This window comes from Poecilia latipinna, unplaced genomic scaffold (assembly GCF_001443285.1).
Source record: "Poecilia latipinna isolate Pla-1442-1.1 unplaced genomic scaffold, P_latipinna-1.0 Scaffold855, whole genome shotgun sequence".
NCBI lineage: Eukaryota > Metazoa > Chordata > Actinopteri > Cyprinodontiformes > Poeciliidae > Poecilia > Poecilia latipinna.
Window position 1 is genome coordinate 187,356 of NW_015113471.1, and position 22,806 is coordinate 210,161.

The window sequence follows — 22,806 nt, forward strand, 5'->3', positions numbered from 1 at the left end:
AAAGCACTTCACAGTGCATAAAACAAATGTTTTATGGTTGTGCTTAAACAATGTTAGACTGAAATAAAATAGAACAAACAAACCAAGACATATGTTTATCCACATTACTCTCTCCTACATGAATATTTGTATTGTTCTTAATGCAACAGGTGTATTACAGGTGTATTACAAGGAGCATTAGGATGTATTTTTTAATATTTTGGAAAAGGAACATGTTAAACTTTGTGACAAATCAAATTTAACAGAAAAAGAACGAGAAAACAAAACCATTTGAATTTTTCTGACCTCTTTGTAACAGCCGTTGCAGTTTTCTCCTTTATCTCCTTCTGATCTGCAGCTTGAGGTTCAGGCTTCTGTAGTAAGAAGCTTATTTTGTGCTTGATGTCTTTAGCACTGTGGAAACATGCATTTCAAAGATTTCAGTTTGTTTGCATCAAAAAAAATACATTAAAAGAATGGCTAGGAATCATAGAAGTGTTCAAGAGCTCTTATATTGATAAATATAATATACAAACTAGTTTCAAACAGTAGTATTCTGTTTCTAAAAATATACAGTTGAAGAAAAAGTGAAGACAGTATTTGATTTGATTTCCGTTAGCATAACAACTTATTCCCTCTTGTTTTAATTACACTGATCTTACCTTTTCAAGCAGGTTGCAGGGAGTGTCGCAAGTCCTTTACACATGATGGTGCTCTAAAAATCCAAAAGTCACAACTTGTTTTTCTCTATCACAGAAGAGAGGAAACTGAGCAATTGTGACCAGCAGAGTTTTTATAGCGTTGTCCTTCAGCATTAGACAGCAAGCTGAACTTATCTCCACCCCCAGCAGTGATTTATACCAGCAGAAAGCATTGAGAGAAAAGCAGCCAATCACAACAGATGGAGAGAGGAAGAGAGAGACAGAGAAGTAGTAGCTGAGAGAGGGAGGAAAAAAAGGGAGAAGACACAATAGAAACTGAAAACGGATGGGATTCAAATCAACCTGAACAAAAGGTGATTTATCCCCATTGAGGTCATTCGGGTGTTTAAGGAACTTGTGAAGGTGTTCATATGAAGGAGAAAGAAAAAGCAAAAAGTATTTATCTCCTTCATAAATCTAACCTGGGCTTTGACAGTGACATATGCTTGTGCTCTTTTTACTGCACTTAACAAGGTATTTCTGCAAAACCATTGTCAATTGTTTTCATTGAAAGAGTCCCTTTCAATAAATGTCACTGCAGTGAACTTTCACAGTTAAATACATAAGGGTAAATTCCTTCAATAACATTGTCTGTGAATTAGTTAGAGTAATCCATTCAAAAAAGCATGTTAACTTAGAGCATTTGGCTGTCTTTTTTTATTAATATCCTCCCATTTCAAATGGCACATATAAACTGTTATGGAACCATATTAGATTTGTTTAAAAGCTCTTCTGTTATCACATGTCTGATTTGTACATTTACATTTGAGTTTCCACTCGCACATAAGTTTAGCAGTCTGATTATTTGTTCATCTTAAGTGTTATCAGTCAATAATAGGTCTGAAACAAATGGTCAGCAAAAATCTGCTTTTCTATAAATAAACTTAAAGCAAGGGTGATGAATGTGGCTTGAGATAGCATGTTGTAAATTTGCACTATTTAAATAAATTGAATGGAATTTGATTAATATTAAACACTGTATAAAAGATTGGACCCATGTGAATGTATATGGTTAATTAATAGGGTTTCCGGTGTTATGAAAAACAATTACAACGACAGTAGAAGTCCTTGAAAATGTGCTGTCTCTACTGACGCCAAAAATTGTCACTGGCAAATAACTGGGAAATGGATGTTTTTGTTATTATTCTTCTGGTGTTTGTGTTTGATTTGATTTTTCATTAATTCTGAGCTCTTTATTGTTTAAAATGATCCACAGTATACAGTTTAATTTTCTCTGTTCATTAGTTTTAGGAATGTTTGGCCTTGTGTTCTTTTGTGTTTAGTTTCTTGCTTTTTTGTGTATTTTTGTAGGTTCCTGAAGGTTTTCTGTTGTCCTGTTTGCTTATCATTAAAAACTATGCTGCAATGCAAAGACACACATTTCAGGTAAGCCACAAACCACCTGACTGTCAATAATCTATTTACAAAATCACAAGTCTAATAGATAATGCAGATGGGGATTCTTTCTATTTATTTTGCTAAGTGGTTCAATTCACAAAGACAACTGAACAAATATCATCCTCTAAAGATCACAAGAGGCTTCTTTAATTAAACTCTATTCTTGTAAATACTATGCCTTTGGTTACTCCGGAAAATAAATAAATAATCTCATTGACATTTTTGCTCTAAACACAGCATAACTGTCTAGGAAGGCAAATATGCTTCCTACACAAATTAATTAAAATGATATGTATTTTTTTCCAGGAACACTGTAACATTGTATAGCTTACCCTCAGCTGTTTTAAAAATGCTGTAAATATCAAGCATAACTAAAAAAAAAAAACAAGGAACTTAGTGATCTGAGGCCTTGAAATTGGGCCTCTGTCTCTTTAAGAAGTTCCTACTTTTTCTGACACTCTGCACATCAGCACATCATCACAACAACATTTCTCTGTTAAGCCACTCACAAACAGAGTATTGAACTGAGGAGTACATAAAATGCTGCACAGAACTGGATGTCCAGTAGGTTGGTTAACTGCTAGTTTGGAGGAGCTGAGAGGGCAAGGTGCTGCTGAGGGTTGCTCTGTGAGGCAGACGCTTGGACTATTGGGTATTGCATGTCCAGGGAAGAAATGCATGGAATGCGCCGATTGGTGAGATTAAGTGTTTTATAATACATTTGTATATTATTGTAAGCATCACTTCTTTTATCCTTTTCTATGCCCTGTTTTATTTGATGTGTAATAGTTTCGATTCTGAGATCTAAATAACATAAGAAATCTAACTTTCTAATAAGCAGCATGCAGGTATTTATACATGCTGAAAAGGAAAATAGTATATATATATATATATATATATATATATATATATATATATATATATATATATATATACATTAAAATAACTGTGTTTTCTCTTTCCTTTCTAAACAGGAAACAGAGGGAAGAGTACATTAATTATTTTTATTATTTTTACATTTTAATTATTCTCTGCACATTTTACTTTCACTATAATTCTCCACTCGATATGCACTGATATTAAAGACTTGATTAGAATTAGCTTTGGCTTATTTCAAATACAATCAACACAAGAAAAAAAAGGGATAAAGAAAATGTAAAGGAAGGGCAGTGGAGTAATAATTTAAAAGGGAGAGATAGAAAAAAGACAGAGGAGAGAAAGAAGAATAGATAGGGACTTATTGGACAACTCATGAGTAGGAGAAGAAAAGTTGCCTCACCTGGGTGTGGAAAAACTCACAAATCCCCTGGTCACTGTTCTTGTATTTAGAGTTCTCTCCAATAAGCTAGAGGGTTGTTACTTTGCTCCTTCATAGTCAAAGAGGGATGGTTATGATTCTTGTCCATGCTTATGTACCACACAGCAGTTCAGATAACAGCAGCTTCTTGGAGTCTCTGAATGTGTCCTGAAATGACTATTATCTAGATATGTTGTGGTATTCCTGAGGGATTACTATACCCATGTGGAAAGGTTGGTGTTTGATTGGTGAGACTGGGAAAAAAAATCTTATCGATCTGAATTGAAGCTGTAATTTGACTTCTGCAGTAGGCATGGGTTGTTCATAACAAACTTCACATACAAGCAAAAGGCAGTGCATAAGTGTGCTTAAATCATCCATGCGGCTAAAGTAATCAACTTTAGCCGAGTTGATTACTGCAACAGCGTCTTCACAGATTTGTTCAATAAATCAGTCCTCCAGCTGCAGCTCATCCAGAACTCTTCTGCTCGCGTTCTCACTAAAACAAGGAGGATGAAGCACATAACACCAGTTTTAAAGTCCCTACACTGGGTCCCTGTACCTCAGAGAATAGACTTTAAAATACTGTTGTTACTTTATAAATCACTACATGGGTTAGCACCACAATACATTAAAGATCTGTTGTTGTATCAACTGTCTAGACCCCTCAGGTACTTCTGGTTCTGGTCTGCTCCGCATCCCCAGAACCAGAACCAAACGAGGAGAAGCAACATTAAGCATATACGCGCCACAAATTTGGAACAAACTTCCAGAAAACTGTAAAACAGCTGAATGACTGAGTGCCTTTAAAACTCGACTTAAAACCCACCTGTTCAGAGTTGCTTATGGCTAAGTAAGGGTTAGAGTCCCAGTTGACGGCGTTTCAACTAAAGTCCTAAAGGGTTAGAAAAGGGGTGTGGGCTTTAGTGATTTTTTTTTTTCCACTTTGAAATGCCTTCCTGCTGAAATGTGCTATACAAATAAAATTTGATTGATTGATTGATTGATTGATTGATTGATTGATTGATTGATTGATTGATTGATTGATTGATTAAAACCAGTACATCTTGGGCCAAAGGTCAATAATAAGCACCATTCAAGAACGAATGGCTCAGAATTTTACTTTGGCCATGCGACCTTGGGACAGAGATTGCATTTTGTGTAATAACCAGACATGAAATGTCAGTGTCAAATTGATTTGGCACTGACTCCAGGAACTGGGAGACTGTATTTTGATTTTCAACATCAGTAATTTGTACTGGTGTTGAAATAATTCAGTTCAAACTCATTTTGTTTTTTTTGTTTTTTTGTTTTTTCAAATGTGCGGAGTTTGTCTTTATTCTTTGTGGTAAATATTTGCCTTACTGTCATGCGTATCTTCAAGGAAGAATGTTTTCTTAACCTACATCTTCCATGAAAGTCAAACTTGTGCAGTCTTTTTCTGACTGTAGAAGCACGTACATTGAAATCAATAGTACCCCTGAGTTAGACAACACATTTCAGACACTGAATTTAGCATCATTCCCTAGCCAGAGTGCAATTTGTTCTGATCACTCTATCCCAATTACCTGACAATGGAAATAAGAAATAAAAGCTTGTATGGACGTAAATGACAGAAGGTTTTTTTTTTTTGTTTGTTTTGTTTTGTTTTGTGCTGGCACCCTGGACAGAGATTTGTATCACCCATGCTCACTAAAACCGTGTTCTCAGTTTTTCTCCCTTATTTGGTCTTTCTTGTAATCTCTCTTATGTTGTTGTGTCACAATGTGCAACATATCACCAGCTTTTCTTGCTTTAGAGCAAGTCTTCAAAAGAGTTTTTACTTTTTAAAGCCTTTCAAGGTCTAGATGAATTGTGCGTGTTTTTGTATGAGACAGTCTACAACCCACTTTCTCTTTTTCACAGTGGTTAGATATTCAAAATATATGTGAAGGGCCCAAATAACGGAGGTCTGCTTAGTTTCTACCACAACAGAGCTGTTTATGAATTCTGTCTTGCAGCCCCCTGCAGCTGACCACGACTGATCCAGACAGCAGGATGTAATTAGAGCCCCAGATGCCAGCCAGTCGCAGCAGGCAAAGACGACGATGCCTCTGTGTGGTTGTGGTTCTTACAAAGTCACACACAATCATGCAGGTGTAACAGGACAGTAATTGGAAAAACATCCAATTTAAGAAGAAAAAAACTATTCTAATTTTAGTCAACAAAATATGGAAATAAAGCATTAGTAATCATAATGTTCCAGATGATACAATTTGCAAAAAGTTATATTCATATTTAAATAAGGATTATCATTCAGTTTTGATGGATTAGCATTATATAACAGAATAATTATAACAGATAATTTTGAACTTGAACAGGACTTTAAGTTTCCTCTGTTAATTTTCTGATATAAAATAAATACTAATAAATAACTGGGTTTGGTAAATAAATACTCAACATTTGGTACGTAACTTGATTTGGTAAAGTGTGGGTTTGATCCCAAAAGAAAAAAACCCTGTGCCAAAAAGTACTTATTTCACTTGTTTGACATGAAAACTAAGTCAAAAATCAATGAGAGGTTTTACTTTCTGTCGCAAATGTAACCCAAGTAAAATATATTGAATATGTGGAAAAAACGAGCCTTGCACAGTCAGACTATAGCTCCCTAATATTTACCCCCACAGTTATCCTACTAATCTATCCATTATCTACAATTTCTTATCCTTGTAGGTTATCTGGTGCTTATCTGGTGCATTTCTCTGGCGGTCACTGAGGGCAGGGTACACCCTGGAAAGGCTACCAGTCCACTAAAGAGCAACAGAGACACACACATCAAACAATCATACATGACCACACACTCATACCCAGGGATAATTCTATTATCTCTTCACTGTAACACAGTCATCTTTTTGGACTTTGGGAGAAAACCAGAGAGAACCCACACATGTATATGGAGAACAGTTCCATGTAGAAAGACTCCAGGTTGAGACTCAAACACAACTGCAAGGCAATAACGCTTCTAACTAAACCCCCACACTGCCTCTTATATGTATTCTGATGATATGTTTATAATGACTGTGGCTGCTAGCCCATAGACTTGAGCTATGTAGAATGATGCTAACCAGTTGAATTCCCCTATTGGTTGCAGCCCGACAGTTTGGAACAACTTTGTCATAGTCCAGCATTCGGAAACCATCTCACTCAGACATACAGCCCTGCCCACCCCGTGGCGAGTCAGGAGTTGAAATAGCATGACCTTGATGAGCATTGATCGATGGCATTACACAGCTTTGCAATTAAGCGATTCATTTTCAATATTGACATGGAGTGGAATGGGTCTCTTCTCTGGCGACAGTGTGCTACAGGATGGACGACTGTGTCAGACTGACTGCAGTGCTTAGGACGGCTCACGGCAGCCTTCACTGCTCTGCTCATTTTCTGTATTATGTTTTCATGGTGCGAAGCACTTTGAGCTGCCTTAATAGATGAAATTTGTTATTCAAATAACCTTGACTTTACTTTGTGCATCTGAATAAAATACAAATGCATGCATGTAACTGGACAAAACGTGCAAAGGCTCTGAACCCTGGATGAATTATTACAAAGCAATCCCTAAAAAAAAGGGAAATATACATTTTCCCCATAGATATTGTTTAATTATGGATCACCTTTAATATGTAATGGTACAAAACTTGGGGCACTGTTTAGCAAAATCATTATTTTGTAAATCACCACATTATATTTCCCAATACTCGAAAGTGTGACTTTGAAGAGATTTGCAGTCGGTTGTGCATCCAAAGCAAAGGATCTCTGATGAACCTCCCCTGGATTTGATATACTGAGCAAAACAAATGAACTCAGAGTAATTGTTGTCACTGAACAATGGACTTGTTTTTGGTAATAGGTATCAGTTTAAGTACAGTTTGTGTAATGGATGGATGTTCATTTAGTATTATATTAAATGGTGCCAAAGGTTGTAGCTTCATTGTATCATTGTAGCTTCACTCACTGGTCATAGATTCTCATAAACAACATCAGGTGACAAGGGATGGTCGTGGTAAAGTCGCTCTGTCTCAATAAATGATCTTTAGCACGCCTCTCTTCAATTCAACTGCTCCTCCAAGGCGCCATGATGGAGTTCTCTTGTAAGCTACATTATTGTCATCAGTTTTGCAGAGAATGGATAATATTAAAGGATAATAGTGAGGACCAGACAAACACTGAGAATTAATGAGGAAGTGAAAGAAACGCAAGTTCCAGTGTAATGTTAAAATTCCAGCTTAGATACAGTGAATTTAAAAATACTGATTTAAAAAAAATATATATATATATATATATATGTATATTTTTTTTTACATTTAGAGAATGATCACACTCTTAAAAGTTGCTTCCATTCTCTATCACTTCATTTCACTAGTCTGGTGTCCGGCCTAGCCATTGCCGCCTTATGCAATTCTGCTTGGTTCTCATCTCTCTTCACTACTCTGTCTGGATGTCTCCCATTGTGCTCAATTTTCAGATTGAATTTGGAGGAGAAGTTATAGTAGTTGACGTTCTGTGCTGCTTTAGAATTTTAGTCTGCCTGTATGGTTGTAGATTGGTCAATGGCAGAGAAGAAAATCAATGAAGCTATTCTGTCCATATTGGCCATGATTAGGCAATTAAAGTTGAAGCAAGAGTAATACTTAAGACTTTTTATTGCTGAGGGGGGTAATGTAGCCAGTTATGTCCATTATATAACATTGACAAGACATCTTTGCACAGTTTCTTTGACATCCATTTCAAGATGAGAATTGTGACACTGTGGCCATCTCTTCCAAGATGAAAAGTGTGGTGAGAGAATGCGTCAAGTTTTTAACGTGGCTTCTCTCCTCCTTGTAGGCTGAAACAACACATATCCTCTGGTATGTCATGTACTTTTGCATGTCATGTAAATAATTATGGTGGCCACTATGGCCAAAATGCCAGGGCCATTTTTTGTTTGCAGTCCAGTCCACCCCTGCACAGCACCCACAGTCTGAGAGACAAGCTGGAGATGTCAGCAGTGGACGACCAGCCAGTGGAGCCTGGCCTGCCCCACTAACTACCCACAGTATGTGAGTACACAGGTCTGTGTTTCAGATAAGCTGGTCTGCAGTGTGGGGGCCCTGAAGGTAATTATGCTTGCACTGTTCCTCTTCAGCTTCTACTCTGTGGACATGTCCATCAGGACCTCCAATTAGCTATTTTCAGAAGTTCCCTAAACATTCTGCCATAGTCCGTCTCATCACAGGTGTTGCTGTTACAATGAAATTTCTGCACTATGGAACAATTGTATTTCCTCTTCTATAATAGTACACGTGGCAATATGATTCCTAAGAGCTGGTGCTTATAGAGCCACCAGACAATATTTCAGTTATTTCATACAATGATATTTTCTTTACCTACTGAACAGTATGAGATTATGTTACTGCAATAACGGACGAACGTAGTTTAAGGCTTTTTACACACAATTTTAGCAAAGGAAGCAATAAATGTTGAGAGTGCTGTACATCCTCCCACCTATGACACAGTTGAAAGGTGCGTCAGAGCATGATGCACTTTATTATCCTCTTTCATAATACATCCATCCTGACGTCACGGAATAATGCATCTTCCTATTTTACATATTTAAAAGGAAGTAAAAGGAATGAAATGGCCACAGGATGATTTTTTGTTGCTTTTGTCTGGACTATCAGATGAAACAAGTTAGAACTAGATTTTTCACATTGCTATTTTTCTATAGCAATGCAGTGTTTTTTTTTTTTTTTTCACATAGCAAAACACTGCATTGTAAACAGATGAACCTGTTTATTCCAATCTCAAGAAAAAAGAAAAAGCCTATACTAAAAGAAGCACCTGGCCTAAATGATCAAACAAGAGAGACATTTAAAGACTGCAGAGTTCTGACAGGACACAAATGCTGCAAAACTGAGATAGCCTTAGGCAACCTAACATTTAATCTTGTCAAGTTGAGGTACTGCTACAAGGGAATTAAAATGTATCAGAAATGTTGACAATAAAAGTTTTGTGTTTTTTTTTCTGTGCAACTTGAATTATGCAAACAGCTCTCATCTGCTAGAATGATAAAAAAGTTGTCTGCAGTTGAAATAAATATTATTAGGTTTTCATCCAGATGGTGCCTTATTTACATGTGAACAGAGACTATCAGTGCAATGAGCCACGATTTCAGGAGCAGCTCTGCCTTTGATTCTAGTTTTAAACTCTAATCCACTTTGAAACTCAAGCGTGCTAATATTTATCCCTTGCAGATGCCTATGTACATTAACCCCTGATGTGCAGGGCACTCCCAGCATATTGGCACAATATGCTACTCTCTAATATCTATATTTTATTTTTATTTATTGTTTTTTTTTATTTTAGCATGTAACCTGTACTAACAGGGTCAATGCTAGTCATTTTGGTGCTTTAAGCTCAGGCGATTTCTGGTGCAAAGAATTACTTTTAGTTTTACTGCACTGTACTTTAACATACATGTGGGTGGAGCGACAGAACAAGTCAGGACACAGTTGGAACATGTTTTTTCTCGTTTTTGAAACACAGCTGCTGATTAGAAAGGTACATTCTGCCATTTCAGCTGTAAGAGGCATATCAAACACAAACAACGGGGTACAGTTTTCCAGGCTCGGCTAAATGACCTGTGACATAGAACTCACTGTGCTTGCACACAGGGCGACTGTGGTGATTATTTACTGGCCCTGTCAGTAAGTCATTCATGTCCGTCCATAATAAGCTCTGATGAGGCTACGTGAGGGACAGCATGTAGGTTGAGTTATCGAAAAATGCTGCCACTGGAATGGTCCGCATTCACAGCTTTGATCTCATGTGGCGACAGTGGGATGACGAATGAGTCAAAGTGTTAGTGAGCAACCTTAATTGGTGTGATTTTTAAGTACATGTTGCTGTGTATAAAAATGTTTTAAAAAGCCTCAAAATTGCCAGGAAGCATTACGTGTAATTTATTGTGTTTGTAAAGAGACTAAGTGCCACAAAGATAATTCTGTCTCGTTCCCAAAACCATATGCACACATTGCTTACATGTTATATGGTGATGAATCATATAAAAAAATGGGGACAAGTCTGCAAACTTTCACATTTTTAATGTGGCTTTTTTATTGTCAAACCCTTGTGGACAAAACTAAGCTATCTGCAATATATTTTCTTTGTTTGATAAGTTCTTTAATGGGTGTCAAATATATTTTGTTGACAGGAAAAATGGGTAGTAATAACAAACAACTAAATCTAATACATTTTAAAACCAGTGTGAAGGTTCTATAAACGAACAGAGATAAAAAGAGCTTCCACAAAATTAGAAGTATTTCAGAAGCAAAAATTCAGGATTTAACAAAAGATACTACTCATCAAATTGCAAAAAGAGTTTATGATTGAATCATAATAAAAACCAGAAAATTAAAACAAACTGTTTTTGTTGGGGTAAGAGGCCAAACAATTTTACAAATATTTCTTATTTTATTATTCCAAACAAGCATTTTCTTTTTGGAAACAGACACAATACTGTGGTGTAAACAACGTAAGAGGACTGGGAACACTTCTGAAAATATTTAAAAGCAAACAGTTGGCATCCAAAGTGAAATAACAATGAACACACAAAAATGCAGTTGTCTTTATTTACGACTCTGGTAAAGTGGCTGTGTTGTCTCAGAAGTCTTCAGGCTAAACAGAAGGTCTAACCAGCACAAGATCAATCTCCAGGTTAAAAACAAGCAAACATGTTGGGACAGAAAGGAACAGTGACGGGAGTAACTCACAGAGCTAATGTCAAGATTTTGAATCACAGTAACTTTGACGTCAGGGAATAGCTTGGTAATTTCAGTGGCAGAAACCTCATTTCGCAACTGTTGCAAACAACATTGACCTTTTGTAAATCTAAGAAAAAGTTAATATTTCAAACTTTTATTGAAGTTGTGATTATTAATAAGTGCTAATTTTCAAAAAGTCTAATGCATTTTAGTTTTGGGATAATTTTTTTCTCAAGGAAATTTCCATTTAAGCATCTTCTCTGCTCCTACGCATGTTTCTGAAGGTAAGGTGTTGCTGTGTGTGTCTGTCCATTTGCAATCAACTAAATAGTCACACAAAGTCCCCCATTAGCCTGTCATGAGGTGCGTAATTTGGAACATTAAGCCACAGTGATGATGTTGGCTCTCTTTTGTTGTAATGGAAAAAAGCTATTTCAGCCCATTTTCCTCCGAACACTTGTTAAATATCTACATTTAATGACCTGGATGAGAACATGTTATATAACAGTATATATTTAATTTTAAACGCAACTCCAAAACACACAACTTTGAAAAAGTAATTTTAAACATTGTAAAGTGAAAGAAATGTTGGGTTGTTTGTTTGTAAAAATTATTCACAAACAAATCCTCTTAGCTGTCTTTTGTGTCATGTTTAATCCCCAAATGTAAGTGTAATATATGGGAATTTTATGAATTAGAGAGCTACATAAAATAATGCATAATTATTTTATGCATTATAATAATCTTAATTAACAGACAATATCCAAAAACATAATTGTGTAAACAGTATCAAATGTGACTAAATATGTTTAAAATATTTCAATGTCTTTATGTTTAAATCTATGTTAAACCCCATAGAACAAAGTCCACTTTCCTTTCTTCCATCAACTCATGGATTCCTCCAAAATCTTTAAAGGTGCTCAGAGGAGCTGAGGAGGTGAATATCATTGCAAAACAGTGTGGATGGTAAAATAAGTACTTTAACTAGCTTAATATTATGCAAGTGAGAGTTGTGATGTACATTTCATGAGTATGAACTAAAAAAAGACATGTTTCTTTTAGGAAATCAATCATTTTAGATTCAACTGTTGACATAACAAAGAACTGTTTCTTATGAATGTCCTAAAATGCAATTCAAATAAACAAAACAACAAAATTGTAATTTTTAAAATTGGCAAGCAATTAAACACGACCAAAAAAATCTGTGGCTCCTGGATTAGTAGCATTACACATGCTACAATTTAGGTGCATACAAAGGAAGACGGGGAGTTATTTGCCCACAGCTGTGTTTAGATAAACATAATTAAAAACACAAGAAAGATACTCAATACAGGGGTATTAAATTAAAAAACATTTTTTGTATTTAAATAACATTTTTAACTCCAAGACTAACTGTTGGTTTACCTTTTTTTATTTACTACTGACCTGAACATTTTATGGTAAGCAACTGCTAGTAGTAAACACCGCTTCAGTTAATTAGCGCATGTGGAAATGATCTGGAGCACATGCAGACTGCACACTATACACTGTTTATGGCAGATTTTCTTCTATTAAAGTCACATGGGAGATAACCACATTATGCTCAGGGCTACAGTTACAGTGCGTCACCGGGCTAATGAAATTAATCACAGTCACATGGATAAATTCAGTTTGAGCCTAGATATTTTATATAACATTCATAAGAGCTGTGTGGGATTCAGTGATATTTTAGTGACATAGAGAGAACATTCAATGACCGGTGCGATGTCTCCTTAGGGGGACAGATTGCGTCCACCAGCACAAAGCACACCAGATCCCAAAGGGACATCATGAAGGAGCAATAGTAATCAAAAGAGATGTCATGCAGTCCTGCACCATATGGTTTTTCAGTTTTAGCTGTTTTTGTGAACCAATTGACTTTCTTCAAATAAAGGTGTGCCATGATACATAATAATTGTACTGCATATCTTTATCTGTATCTTCTAACCCTTTGGAGTTTTCTTAACTTGGGCAGTGTGCCCAAAATGTAGAGGTTAGTATAAAGATCACAGTTGTTTAAAATATTGTCAGCATAGTTGCTCCACTACAAATTTGTATTTGTACCTGCCTTAACAGATTACAGTAGCTATTTCAAAAAAATATTGTGCTCTAAAGTCTAAGTAGTAGATATATATATATAAATTTGTATTGCAACTGAAACGAGTGTCTACGTTGTATGTAAACAACTATTATCTGAGCACATAGTGCCATTTTATAGCATAATCAAGTATACCTATGTTAACTTCAGCTGTTATAAAAATGCTATATATATCAAATATGATTTAAGATAAATTTTACTTCCTAATTTAACACCTTGAAATTGGGCCTCTGTCTCTTTAAAACCTCATGCTCTTCTGAGTTTTTAAACTCAGGAAGTCTTCAGGAAGTTAACACAACTTTGCTCCTCTATTAACCCTTTTAACTATGTTTTTACCAGGATTTCACTGAGAAGTAGATTGTGTATTGAGCTCAGGAGATGTGCGGTTCGACCAGGTGTTTGCTAATTTCTGCTGGGTAGTCTGAGCAGAGTAACCAGTAGTGGGAGAGGTTTGGGGGAGGACTGCTCAGTGAGGCAAAAGCATGGAAGTTTGGAAACTGCAGCTCCAAGGAGGAGCTGCTTCTCGAAGGCGGCGCTAATTTCCTCCAGGCATTTTGCACAGCTGAATCGTTGTCATGGGAGATAAGAGGATTTCTCAAACACGCATGAAAGAATCAAGGCAATACTCCAGGTATGTCTTCGATGAGGGAATGACATTATAATGCGATGTAAAGCTCAAAAAAAGTTGATTTTACATGACATTGCTCCTTTAAGAAAATTAAACTGATGTGGGGGGTTTTGTTTGATTGTTCTGGTTTGTTTGGCTTCTTTAAAAAAAAAAAAACAGCCAAACAGTATTGGCTTTTAATTATAATTTTAGTTTTACTTAGTTTATTATAAACCTCCAATTCCAAATAAAGCTAGTCCCAACACATGTTTCAAGACAGTTGGGTTAATTTCACATTTTATTGAATTCAATCTGGTGCAAATTAAATCCATGCATACAGACCAATTTGCTCCTAATCATAACATGGTACAGTTAAAGTCAAGTCAAGTTTATTTGTATAGCACATTTCAGCAACAAGACAGTTCAATGTGCTTTATTTCATAAAAACGCAAAAATACAAAGTCATAGAACATACAGTCAACAATTGAAGCATTATATTAATAAATGCCTTTTTGTTGCTGTCATTTTATGATCGACTTATGCAGTCTTATGTACACCCCTTCAAATAAAATGTTACCTCATACGATATATTTTGAAGCTTTCCTTTTGATATAGAATGGAACACAGACTGAACCACTAGTTTCTAAAGTACATTTACTTATTTTTATATGCCTCAAGGATATAATTTGATTATTTCTTTTCCAAGAACAATCTGTCAGGTAGACTTTGTGGCATCTGGGCAAGAATTGGAGCCTAAAGGTATTGCGATAGCATCACAATGTCTTTATAAGGAGTCTTGCTGGATTGATTGAAGTTCTCAGATTGCTATGCCGTCATTTCACAATCAGCAATACTGTAAATATTTTTGGAGGGTTAGGCAGGAATTAGTCTTTATTTCAATATCTCAGCTGTGGGTTAAGGAACAACCCTCCATATGTATGTGTTCCCTCTCATATTACCACTCATATTAGTTGAAAGGGTTTTTAGCTTTTAAATTGAATACAAAGCAATGAAAACCAAATGTGTGATGTATAAACTGCAAAGAAGGTGCCTGAAAACTGTCCGAGTCTTGGGCACAATGAGGGGGTTATTATATACTCCCTGTACAAGCAGCCAGAGCTGAAACTCAGATGAGATAAACTGTTTCACAGTCACGACTTTGTGCCAAGAGCCACAGTTGTTCTTCATCTGCCCCTGAGCTCATCATTATTTCTGTTTTCAACACATACAGACCATTTTTGCAAATCACAGCTGACCATCGATGCTGCCTCTATTTTCAATGCTTGAAGTGTTGAACATATGCTGACTGGTGTAGACTCAAACGATTCTAATCATAATTTAGGCTCTGTGTTTTTCTCCTGAGATGACCATTGGTCTCTCTACTAGTAATGTTGATGAGTGGAACAGAAACTATTATTTGTCTTTTTTTTTTTCTGGAGTGAATATTGCTCAGTGTGTTTTGATTGTAGACCTAAACAAACGCATCATTTTTCACTGCAACACTGATTTAAATCTGTCAGCAACATGTTGAATGCATGTCTCACAGGGACTTGGACTCCAGCACCATCTTGTGTTTGAAATAAGTGTCTTTGAAAATAAAGCTATATTCCTATGATATGACCAAAAAAAAATAAATACCTAGATTTTCACATTAGTTTTGTTAAATTGAGATGTTTACAATGACTGCTACGCTTTTAAGCTGTTTGGCAAAAACAGATGCTGTCATTGTTTTGTGAGTTTCAGATAGCTTATGTGGAGGAAGTTCTGAAAGCCATTCAGTGGGAAGTTAGGAAAGCAAAAAGGTTGTGTTTGTACCTTTATGATACTATAGCAGGGATGTTTGGACAAGGTGCCACATTCATCTGTTCATACAGTTATGTATGTATACCATTGAAATGCCCAGATATAATACTGTTCTTGAACAAGTTTCACAAAATTATCTATCCATCCACAAAAGCAGCGTCTTGGATGGACAGACCAACGAATAGACAGAAAGAAGGAACAAGGTGATCTGTGTTGTACATTTTTTGAGTTGGATTTATAAAAAAAAATACAAGCAGAGGGCAAGTAATATTTATTAAGCTGATACATGTTTATGGTGTTTGCAGTCCAATACCAGCATTACAAAGGAAAGAAAAAGGAGTTAATTTATTTTGTTCAGAATACTTTAAAATGTTGAAACAAAGCCTTGTGCCAATTTGGTTCTGAATGGACTTGAAGCAGGAATTAAGGAAGGAAACTAACACACAATGCAAATGACCTCCAGCTCTTTATGAAGCGGTGTTTTTGCTCAGGCCTAGGCTGAAGTTGGTGGGAATGATGGAAACAGAACAGACAAACAACCACAGGCTTAAATTAGGCAATGGAACTGCGAAAGAGGGAGGAACAACGCAATGATCAGTGAAAAGAGCAAAGTCTGGCCATTGAGCAATTCTAACCCTGTACAGCTTTTATCTCAAAGTTTGTGATTTCAGTCACGTACAAACAGCAGCCTTTTTACAGATTAGGTAAGCAAAGTTGGTATGCTTTTTTTTTTATTTGAGTTAATGAGCAACAAAAAATGTGCAACAGTTAAAATCTGTTTTTTGTGTGTGTGCGCATAAACAGAAATCACCACAAACAAGCTAAGAGGTTAGAATTTAGGTATACGATGAATGAAAATATTCTGCAGGAGTTTTATTTAGCATCTTTTCCACTGAACAGCAAAAACACTAACAAACATACAAAAAAAAAAAAAAAAAAACTGAAGACAGCTGCAGAAAATGTGGGAAAGATTTACAGAGGAGGAAACCTGGTCTTTGATTAAGGACATTGGCTCCAAGCTTCAGGCACTCAGTGTCTTCACAGTTATAAAAGGTCATGTTGATTTGTCCTTTTCCAATTATATTTGTGCTTATACGGTGCATTCAGGAAGTATTCACAGCACTTCTCTTTTCTCCACATTTGGTTATTTTACAGCCTTTCCAAATTGTATAAATGAATATTTCCTGAAAATTCTACACATAAATACCCCATTATGACAATGTAGGAAAAAGTTAGAGATTTGTACTTATTGATTAAAAATATAGAAACACTTACTCACATTTATATAAATATTTACAGCCTTTACTCAATACTTTGTCTTTTCAAATATGATGCCACAAACTTATCTCACCTATCTTAAGGCAATTTGGCTTATTCTTCATTGAAGAAACTTCTCCATCAGGTTTCATGTAGACATCTCTACACAGCCAGATCTCTCCAGAAATGTTCAATCGGATTCAAATCTGGATTCCTACTTGGCCAATCCAGCAAATTCTAAAGCCACTCCTTTGAGTGGCCCCTGTCATTTGGGTCATTGCCATGCTTCATTGCAGGGATGGTATGTCGTCTGGTGATGAGCCGTGCCTTGTTTCCTTCAAACATGATCCCTGTCATTCATACTGAAGAGTTCAATCTTTGTCCCAGATTTGTGCCTCAAGAGAATACTGTTTTTGAGCTGTTTGTTTGCCCTGTAGACTGTGGGACCATCTATTTTGATCTCCAGTTGGGAATACTCACTTAGATTTGATGTCTTGATTTGGTATTTTTAATAAATTTGCAAAAATCTCAAAAGCTTTTTTCCACATTGTCATAATGGAGTATTTGTGTGTCAGAAGATTGATGAAAAAGATTGATTTATTACAATTTGGATAAAATGAAGCAATGCACATTCTTTATGGAGGCACTGTATATAACATAAATTTGCACCTTCTAAATATTTGCTTTGATTTAAATGGCAGATTTGCTAAATGAATAAAGTTAAATTATATTTTCAGCATTTATCCACTGAAAAATTTTGACTCAGTAATAAATATATCTAATATAATTTTGTGAACAGATAAACAAGTATAGTGCCATAAGGATATTCTACTATTCTGTCATTTAGATGATGGTGGAATGTACAAAGGCTATTTGCTTTCAGAGGTTTATCTTTACCAGTCATTTAGTCAACATTGAGCCATTCAAAAATTCATATAAACAGGTCTTTGTGACCAATTTGCTACATGGGTGTACTTTTGCACATAAATATTTACTTTCTAGTAAATGGTTTTCTGTCTTGTTTATTTATTTGGACAAAGGTCAAAGACATCTCTGCAAAATCTGAAAATAAATATAAACTCGTTTTCCAAATTCAGATGATAATCAGAAAAGGAATAACTCAAAATTTGACAAAGTGCTGAACCAAAATGGTCTCATGTTCCAACTGACTACCAAATGTCACTTCTATAGACTTCAGTTTGCTTCTCTTTGAATTTTGACTAAAGCTTTAAAGACTTTCTGCAAATGTTAATTTTTAAACCTTTAGGATCAGCCTTGCCATTGAGTAAACTAAATGTTAGTGCCAAGAGAAGATCACGTGACTTCCACCAATCAACCAAAGGTCTCCGAACCACCCGACCATATTGATCCTAAAGAGGAGACAGGGCTGATAAACTCCATTGTGCAAGTCTGTGCTGTAGCTGATTGGTTGGTGGAGCGGTAGGAGTAAAGTCTTAGATGTGACGATCTGTTTAGGAATGAAACAGAGGTCGAGGGTTGTGTTGACTCTAGGTTAAAGGAGATACATGGCCTTTGTGAGTGGGTATGATAGTCAGCAAGAATATAAAGGGTCATCATTTTCCTCTCTCCTGGCATCTCTCCTCTGTTTGGTTGGTGTGTGAGAAAGAGGCATAGTAAGTTTGACAGAGATAGGGTCAAGACAGGGCTTTGCGATGAAGACCTGTGTCCTGTTCCTGCTGGTAGTGGGGAGCGTCTACAGTGCACCAGTTGAGCAGGGTGGCATCCAGCCAGGTTCCTGTGAAGATCCATCAGCTGTGAGCGCTTCTCATTTAGCTCTCAGCAAGATCAACCTTGATCGAGTGGATGGCTACGTCTTCAGCCTGCACCAGCTTTCCAATGTCCACCTGGATAGACATGTAAGTAATACCAATTGAGCCCCACTGATGAGTATTTCTTGGCAAAGTATATAATACCCAATACGTTTTTTTTTTTTTTTTTTTTTTTTTTTTGTACATTGATTGAAAGATAAAACTTTGGAGATATGACAAATCACACATTGTTACCTTATATATTGTTATTTGTGTGTTACAGGGAGAAAACGGAGTAGTTTATTATCTGACTCTGGATGTAGTGGAGACCAACTGCAGTGTTCTCAGTAGAAGGGACTGGAAGCAATGCGAGGCTCGTCCCGAAACTCAGATGCCGGTTAGAACTCAAATCTTCATTCTTAACACATAAACACACAAGTAAATTATGTCCTTCAACTTGTTCTTTATCACTTATTCATTCATAGCTAACTTTTGGTGTCAGCAGAAACAGGCTCCTTTCACATCATCTGTTTAAGGTGCAACTAATGCAACTTAATGGCAGCTCAGTGAATTATTATAAAGTACATAGGCAGAACAGGCATAGAAATTAATAATCTTTACTCCTCTGCCTGTGGAGAAGTAAAACATAAGCATCTCTAAATCAAGATTTTAAAAAATCTAATCTAACACTATGTGTGATGGGTTTCATCAGATACACCCTGGTAGATAAAGAAAAGCAGCTGTTTCTTAGATCATAACCACAGTAGAAAACAATTTTGTTGCACTTCAGCTAGTGTATACTTCATTAATTCAGATGTATATGCAGAACTTCTTAATCAATATTTGTTATTGTTCTGCTACAGTACTTAAAGTAACACATCTAACTAATTCCCCCCAAAAATTTAACAACATAGATTTACATTGCAAGTTGCACCCAGAACGTGATTAAATTAGGTTTGACATCCTTCTGAGACCCAAATTCCCACTTTGGAAACAAATGAAGGTAATTCCTACACAACTACTCCTTCCACTATCCATCTTTAAAGTAAAAGCACTGCTGTTGTTAGATGAAAATGCATGCTTCAAGCAAAAATAAAAATAGCTAGGACACCATGGTTCTAATTTTAAAGTTGTTTGTCAAACAACCTATTAATTGAGGGTTAAAAACAAAACTAATATTTTCTGTTTTCTATTGATAAGGTTGACTCTACTCCTAATCCATTGGAATACGAAATAACCATGTTTGGGGAAAAAAAATTCAAACAAATATATATATATATATATATATATATATATATATATATATATATATATATATATATATATATATATATATATATATATATATATCTGTGTTTTTGCAGGTGTATGGGCAATGCAAGGCTGCCATCTACATCAATAAGCCACACAGAGTGGTTCGTCTCTACAAATACAACTGTGTTATTAGGCCGGGTATGAAAAAAAAATATTGTATTAAATATTCTTGTGTGTGTGTGGATTTGTGCTAAAAGTTAAGATTTCTCATAAAAAAGAACTTTGCGAGATTAGCATTAGCAAATGCAACACATTATTACAATATCCAATCACTAAAAGGATGTTTTATATTTACTCAGTTCCTGCAGCCAGGGTGACAGAGATTTGCCCCGACTGTCCAACTTTCATCAGCTTTGGCACCGAACAGGTCCAGAAGACTGTGTCTCGATCACTGGAGAAGTTCAACAATGAAAGTGGACTGAACAATCATTTTGCTCTGCTCAAAATCTTACGCGCTTCTGCCGGCGTAAGTAAAATAAATAAATAAAATAAAATAATACCAAACAAACATTGCACTGTATACCATTTATCTCATCTTATTTTGTGTTCTAGTTAAAGCAAGGTAAAAGATGCCTTTAGTTGAAATTTTGACAAGTTACATCAATTGAACAGTTTGTAAGAATCTCCTGATTATATATATTTTCTACTGCTGTATCCTATTTTAAAAACCTTTTCTCTTTTCTTGCATTTGTCTCCAGATGGCAATGGACATGTATTACAATGTGGAGTACACTATTCAGGAGACTGTTTGCGGAAAGTTTAAACAGTCACCAGCAGGTGAAAAGTGTCCTATCATGACATGCGAATTCTCAGTGAGTCATATCAAAATATTTTCCTTAAAATTTATGTGGTCATAAATCTGTATTGGTCCTTTTACATGTGCTTTCACCATGTGACCTGAATGGAGTGGAAAACTACATTTAAAATATGCTTCTGTTCTCAGCACAAGGGCTTCTGTAAGGCATCTCTCATAAACACCCCAGCTGCTGATGAAGACATTAGTGTAGAGTGTGAAATCTATGAGCAAGAGGTAACCTACAGTTTCTGTAATAAGCTCTTTTATTGGTATCATTTTTATACCAGCTTCAAATGCGTTTCTCTAATGTTCCACATGATACAAATCTTGATTTTCTTGACTTTCCACAGGCTGCTGAAAGAGAAAAAGTACAACATCTGCTGGGTGATGCAACTGACCACCCACACAATGACACACACAGACATGAACATGGAAAGGGCCATGACCATGACAAAGAGCATGGCAAAGGTCACTCACGTGGACATGGGCATAGACATGGTCAGGGCAGGAGCCACGAACATGGTCAGGGCAGGAGAGGCGAACACGGTCATCATGGCGGGAGCCATGAACATGGTCAGGGCAGGGGCCGCGGACACGGTCATCATAACAGGAGCCGCGAACACGGTCATCATGGCGGGAGCCATGACCATGACCATGAGCATAACCATACTCACCTGCATGAGCATGAACATCACCACCATCACCACTTGCATGAGCATCAGACCAAACAACACAAACCAGAAGGCTTGATAAGGACTCTGCCTGCCATTGACCAACCAATGATCCTGCCTTCCTTCCCCGACGTTCCCGCAGGTGGGCCTGAAGTTGGAGTCACTCTGCCCCTCAAACCTGACCCCAGTATTCCGGGACAGACTGAACCAACCATCCTGCCCTTCCCTACCTCTCGCTCAGCAGAGTGTGCCAATCCAACAGAAGGAAAGAGTCTAGTGAACAAACTCTTTTTAGAGGATCCCTTGTTCAAGCCTGCTGCATGATGGGACTTAACTGCTCCTGAAAGAGAGCAAAACTTCTGAGAGAATTCAGATACTAATTGTCTAAGTATTGTAACAACTACTTTTCCTGGTCATTATTGAATACATAACTTGTGAAATGCCACCTATTTGACCATTTAATAAAGACAAAGTGTATAAAAATAAACTTCTTTTAATTTGTGCCATCTGAACAACAAAGATCAGAATCTGAAAATGGGTCATTGGTAAAAATGGCAACTGTATAGCTGACTGTGCCTAAATGTCTTTTTGAACTAAGCTCACTGACTAAAACCAGGATCATTAGACATTTTATTTTTTTCTTTTTTAATCCTGTGTGTCAGAGATTTTAAATAAAAAAAAGAAATCCGGTGTCTCTCAAGGGTTCAAAAAACTGATAATTTTCACAAAAAGTGTTGAACAGATAGTTTGCTTAGTTTGTTGCTGTCTGTTTCGTGTTGGTTCAATGTCCCCAAGAAGCATGATCAAATCTGTTTTGTGCAGAAAACATTTAAACTCTGAATTGCAGTGTTTACATTTGCATTTTTTAAATTGTTGTAATGGAGTATTACAGACCTTTTTAGATTAACCCAGAGTCTAGTAAATATACAGTATGTCAAACTGTCATGTTAGTATCTAATCTTCTGACCCACATGCACAGACACGGAGGAGACAAGTAAAATCTAAAGATTTTATTACAAGAAAATTAATAATGAATCTTAGGCTGTATTGGAAGGAACTGGAAGTCGCTAACAAGAACACTGTGTTGAGACATGAGAGGTTAGCCTGTCATTCACGAGAGGACCCAAATTCGGGTCCTCTCGTGACAGGGGTGTCAAACTCCAGTCCTCAAGGGCTGCTGTCCTGCAACTTTTAGATGTGCCTCTGCTGCACCACACCTGAAAAGAATAATTAGGTCATTAGCAAGGCTCAGGAGAACCGATCTACACAGGGAGGAGGTAATTAAGCCATTTCATTCCACTGTTTTTTACCTGTGGC

General features: G+C 36.4%; 2 protein-coding genes across 2 annotated transcripts in view; one reads left to right on the forward strand and one right to left on the reverse strand.

Annotated features, from left to right (window-relative positions):
- Window positions 1–844, reverse strand: part of rgs4 (regulator of G protein signaling 4) — a 9,661-nt gene extending 8,817 nt beyond the window's left edge. Inside the window, exons 1-2 of the mRNA XM_015048009.1 lie at window positions 642–844; window positions 286–393 (exon numbers count right to left, since the gene is read on the reverse strand). Coding sequence (XP_014903495.1) covers window positions 286–393; window positions 642–685 — 152 coding nt within the window. The 5' untranslated portion in view covers window positions 686–844. The remainder of the gene's footprint in view (window positions 1–285; window positions 394–641) is intronic.
- A 17,650-nt stretch (window positions 845–18,494) lies between these two features.
- Window positions 18,495–21,990, forward strand: fetub (fetuin B). Its single transcript, XM_015048006.1, has 7 exons — window positions 18,495–18,816; window positions 18,992–19,105; window positions 20,073–20,160; window positions 20,322–20,488; window positions 20,721–20,834; window positions 20,966–21,052; window positions 21,169–21,990. Exons 1-7 carry the CDS (start codon window positions 18,613–18,615, stop codon window positions 21,811–21,813), a joined length of 1,419 nt encoding a protein of 472 aa, XP_014903492.1. The 5' UTR covers window positions 18,495–18,612; the 3' UTR covers window positions 21,814–21,990.
- Window positions 21,991–22,806: the final 816 nt, after the last annotated feature.

Excerpts from the sequence above, each read along its gene's own strand:
- fetub (XM_015048006.1), top strand. The coding sequence starts at position 18,613 with ATGAAGACCTGTGTCCTGTTCCTGCTGGTAGTGGGGAGCGTCTACAGT. Across the intron at positions 20,835-20,965 it reads TCATGACATGCGAATTCTCA|CACAAGGGCTTCTGTAAGGC; the intron begins GTGAGTCATATC and ends TTCTGTTCTCAG. Across the intron at positions 21,053-21,168 it reads GTGAAATCTATGAGCAAGAG|GCTGCTGAAAGAGAAAAAGT; the intron begins GTAACCTACAGT and ends GACTTTCCACAG.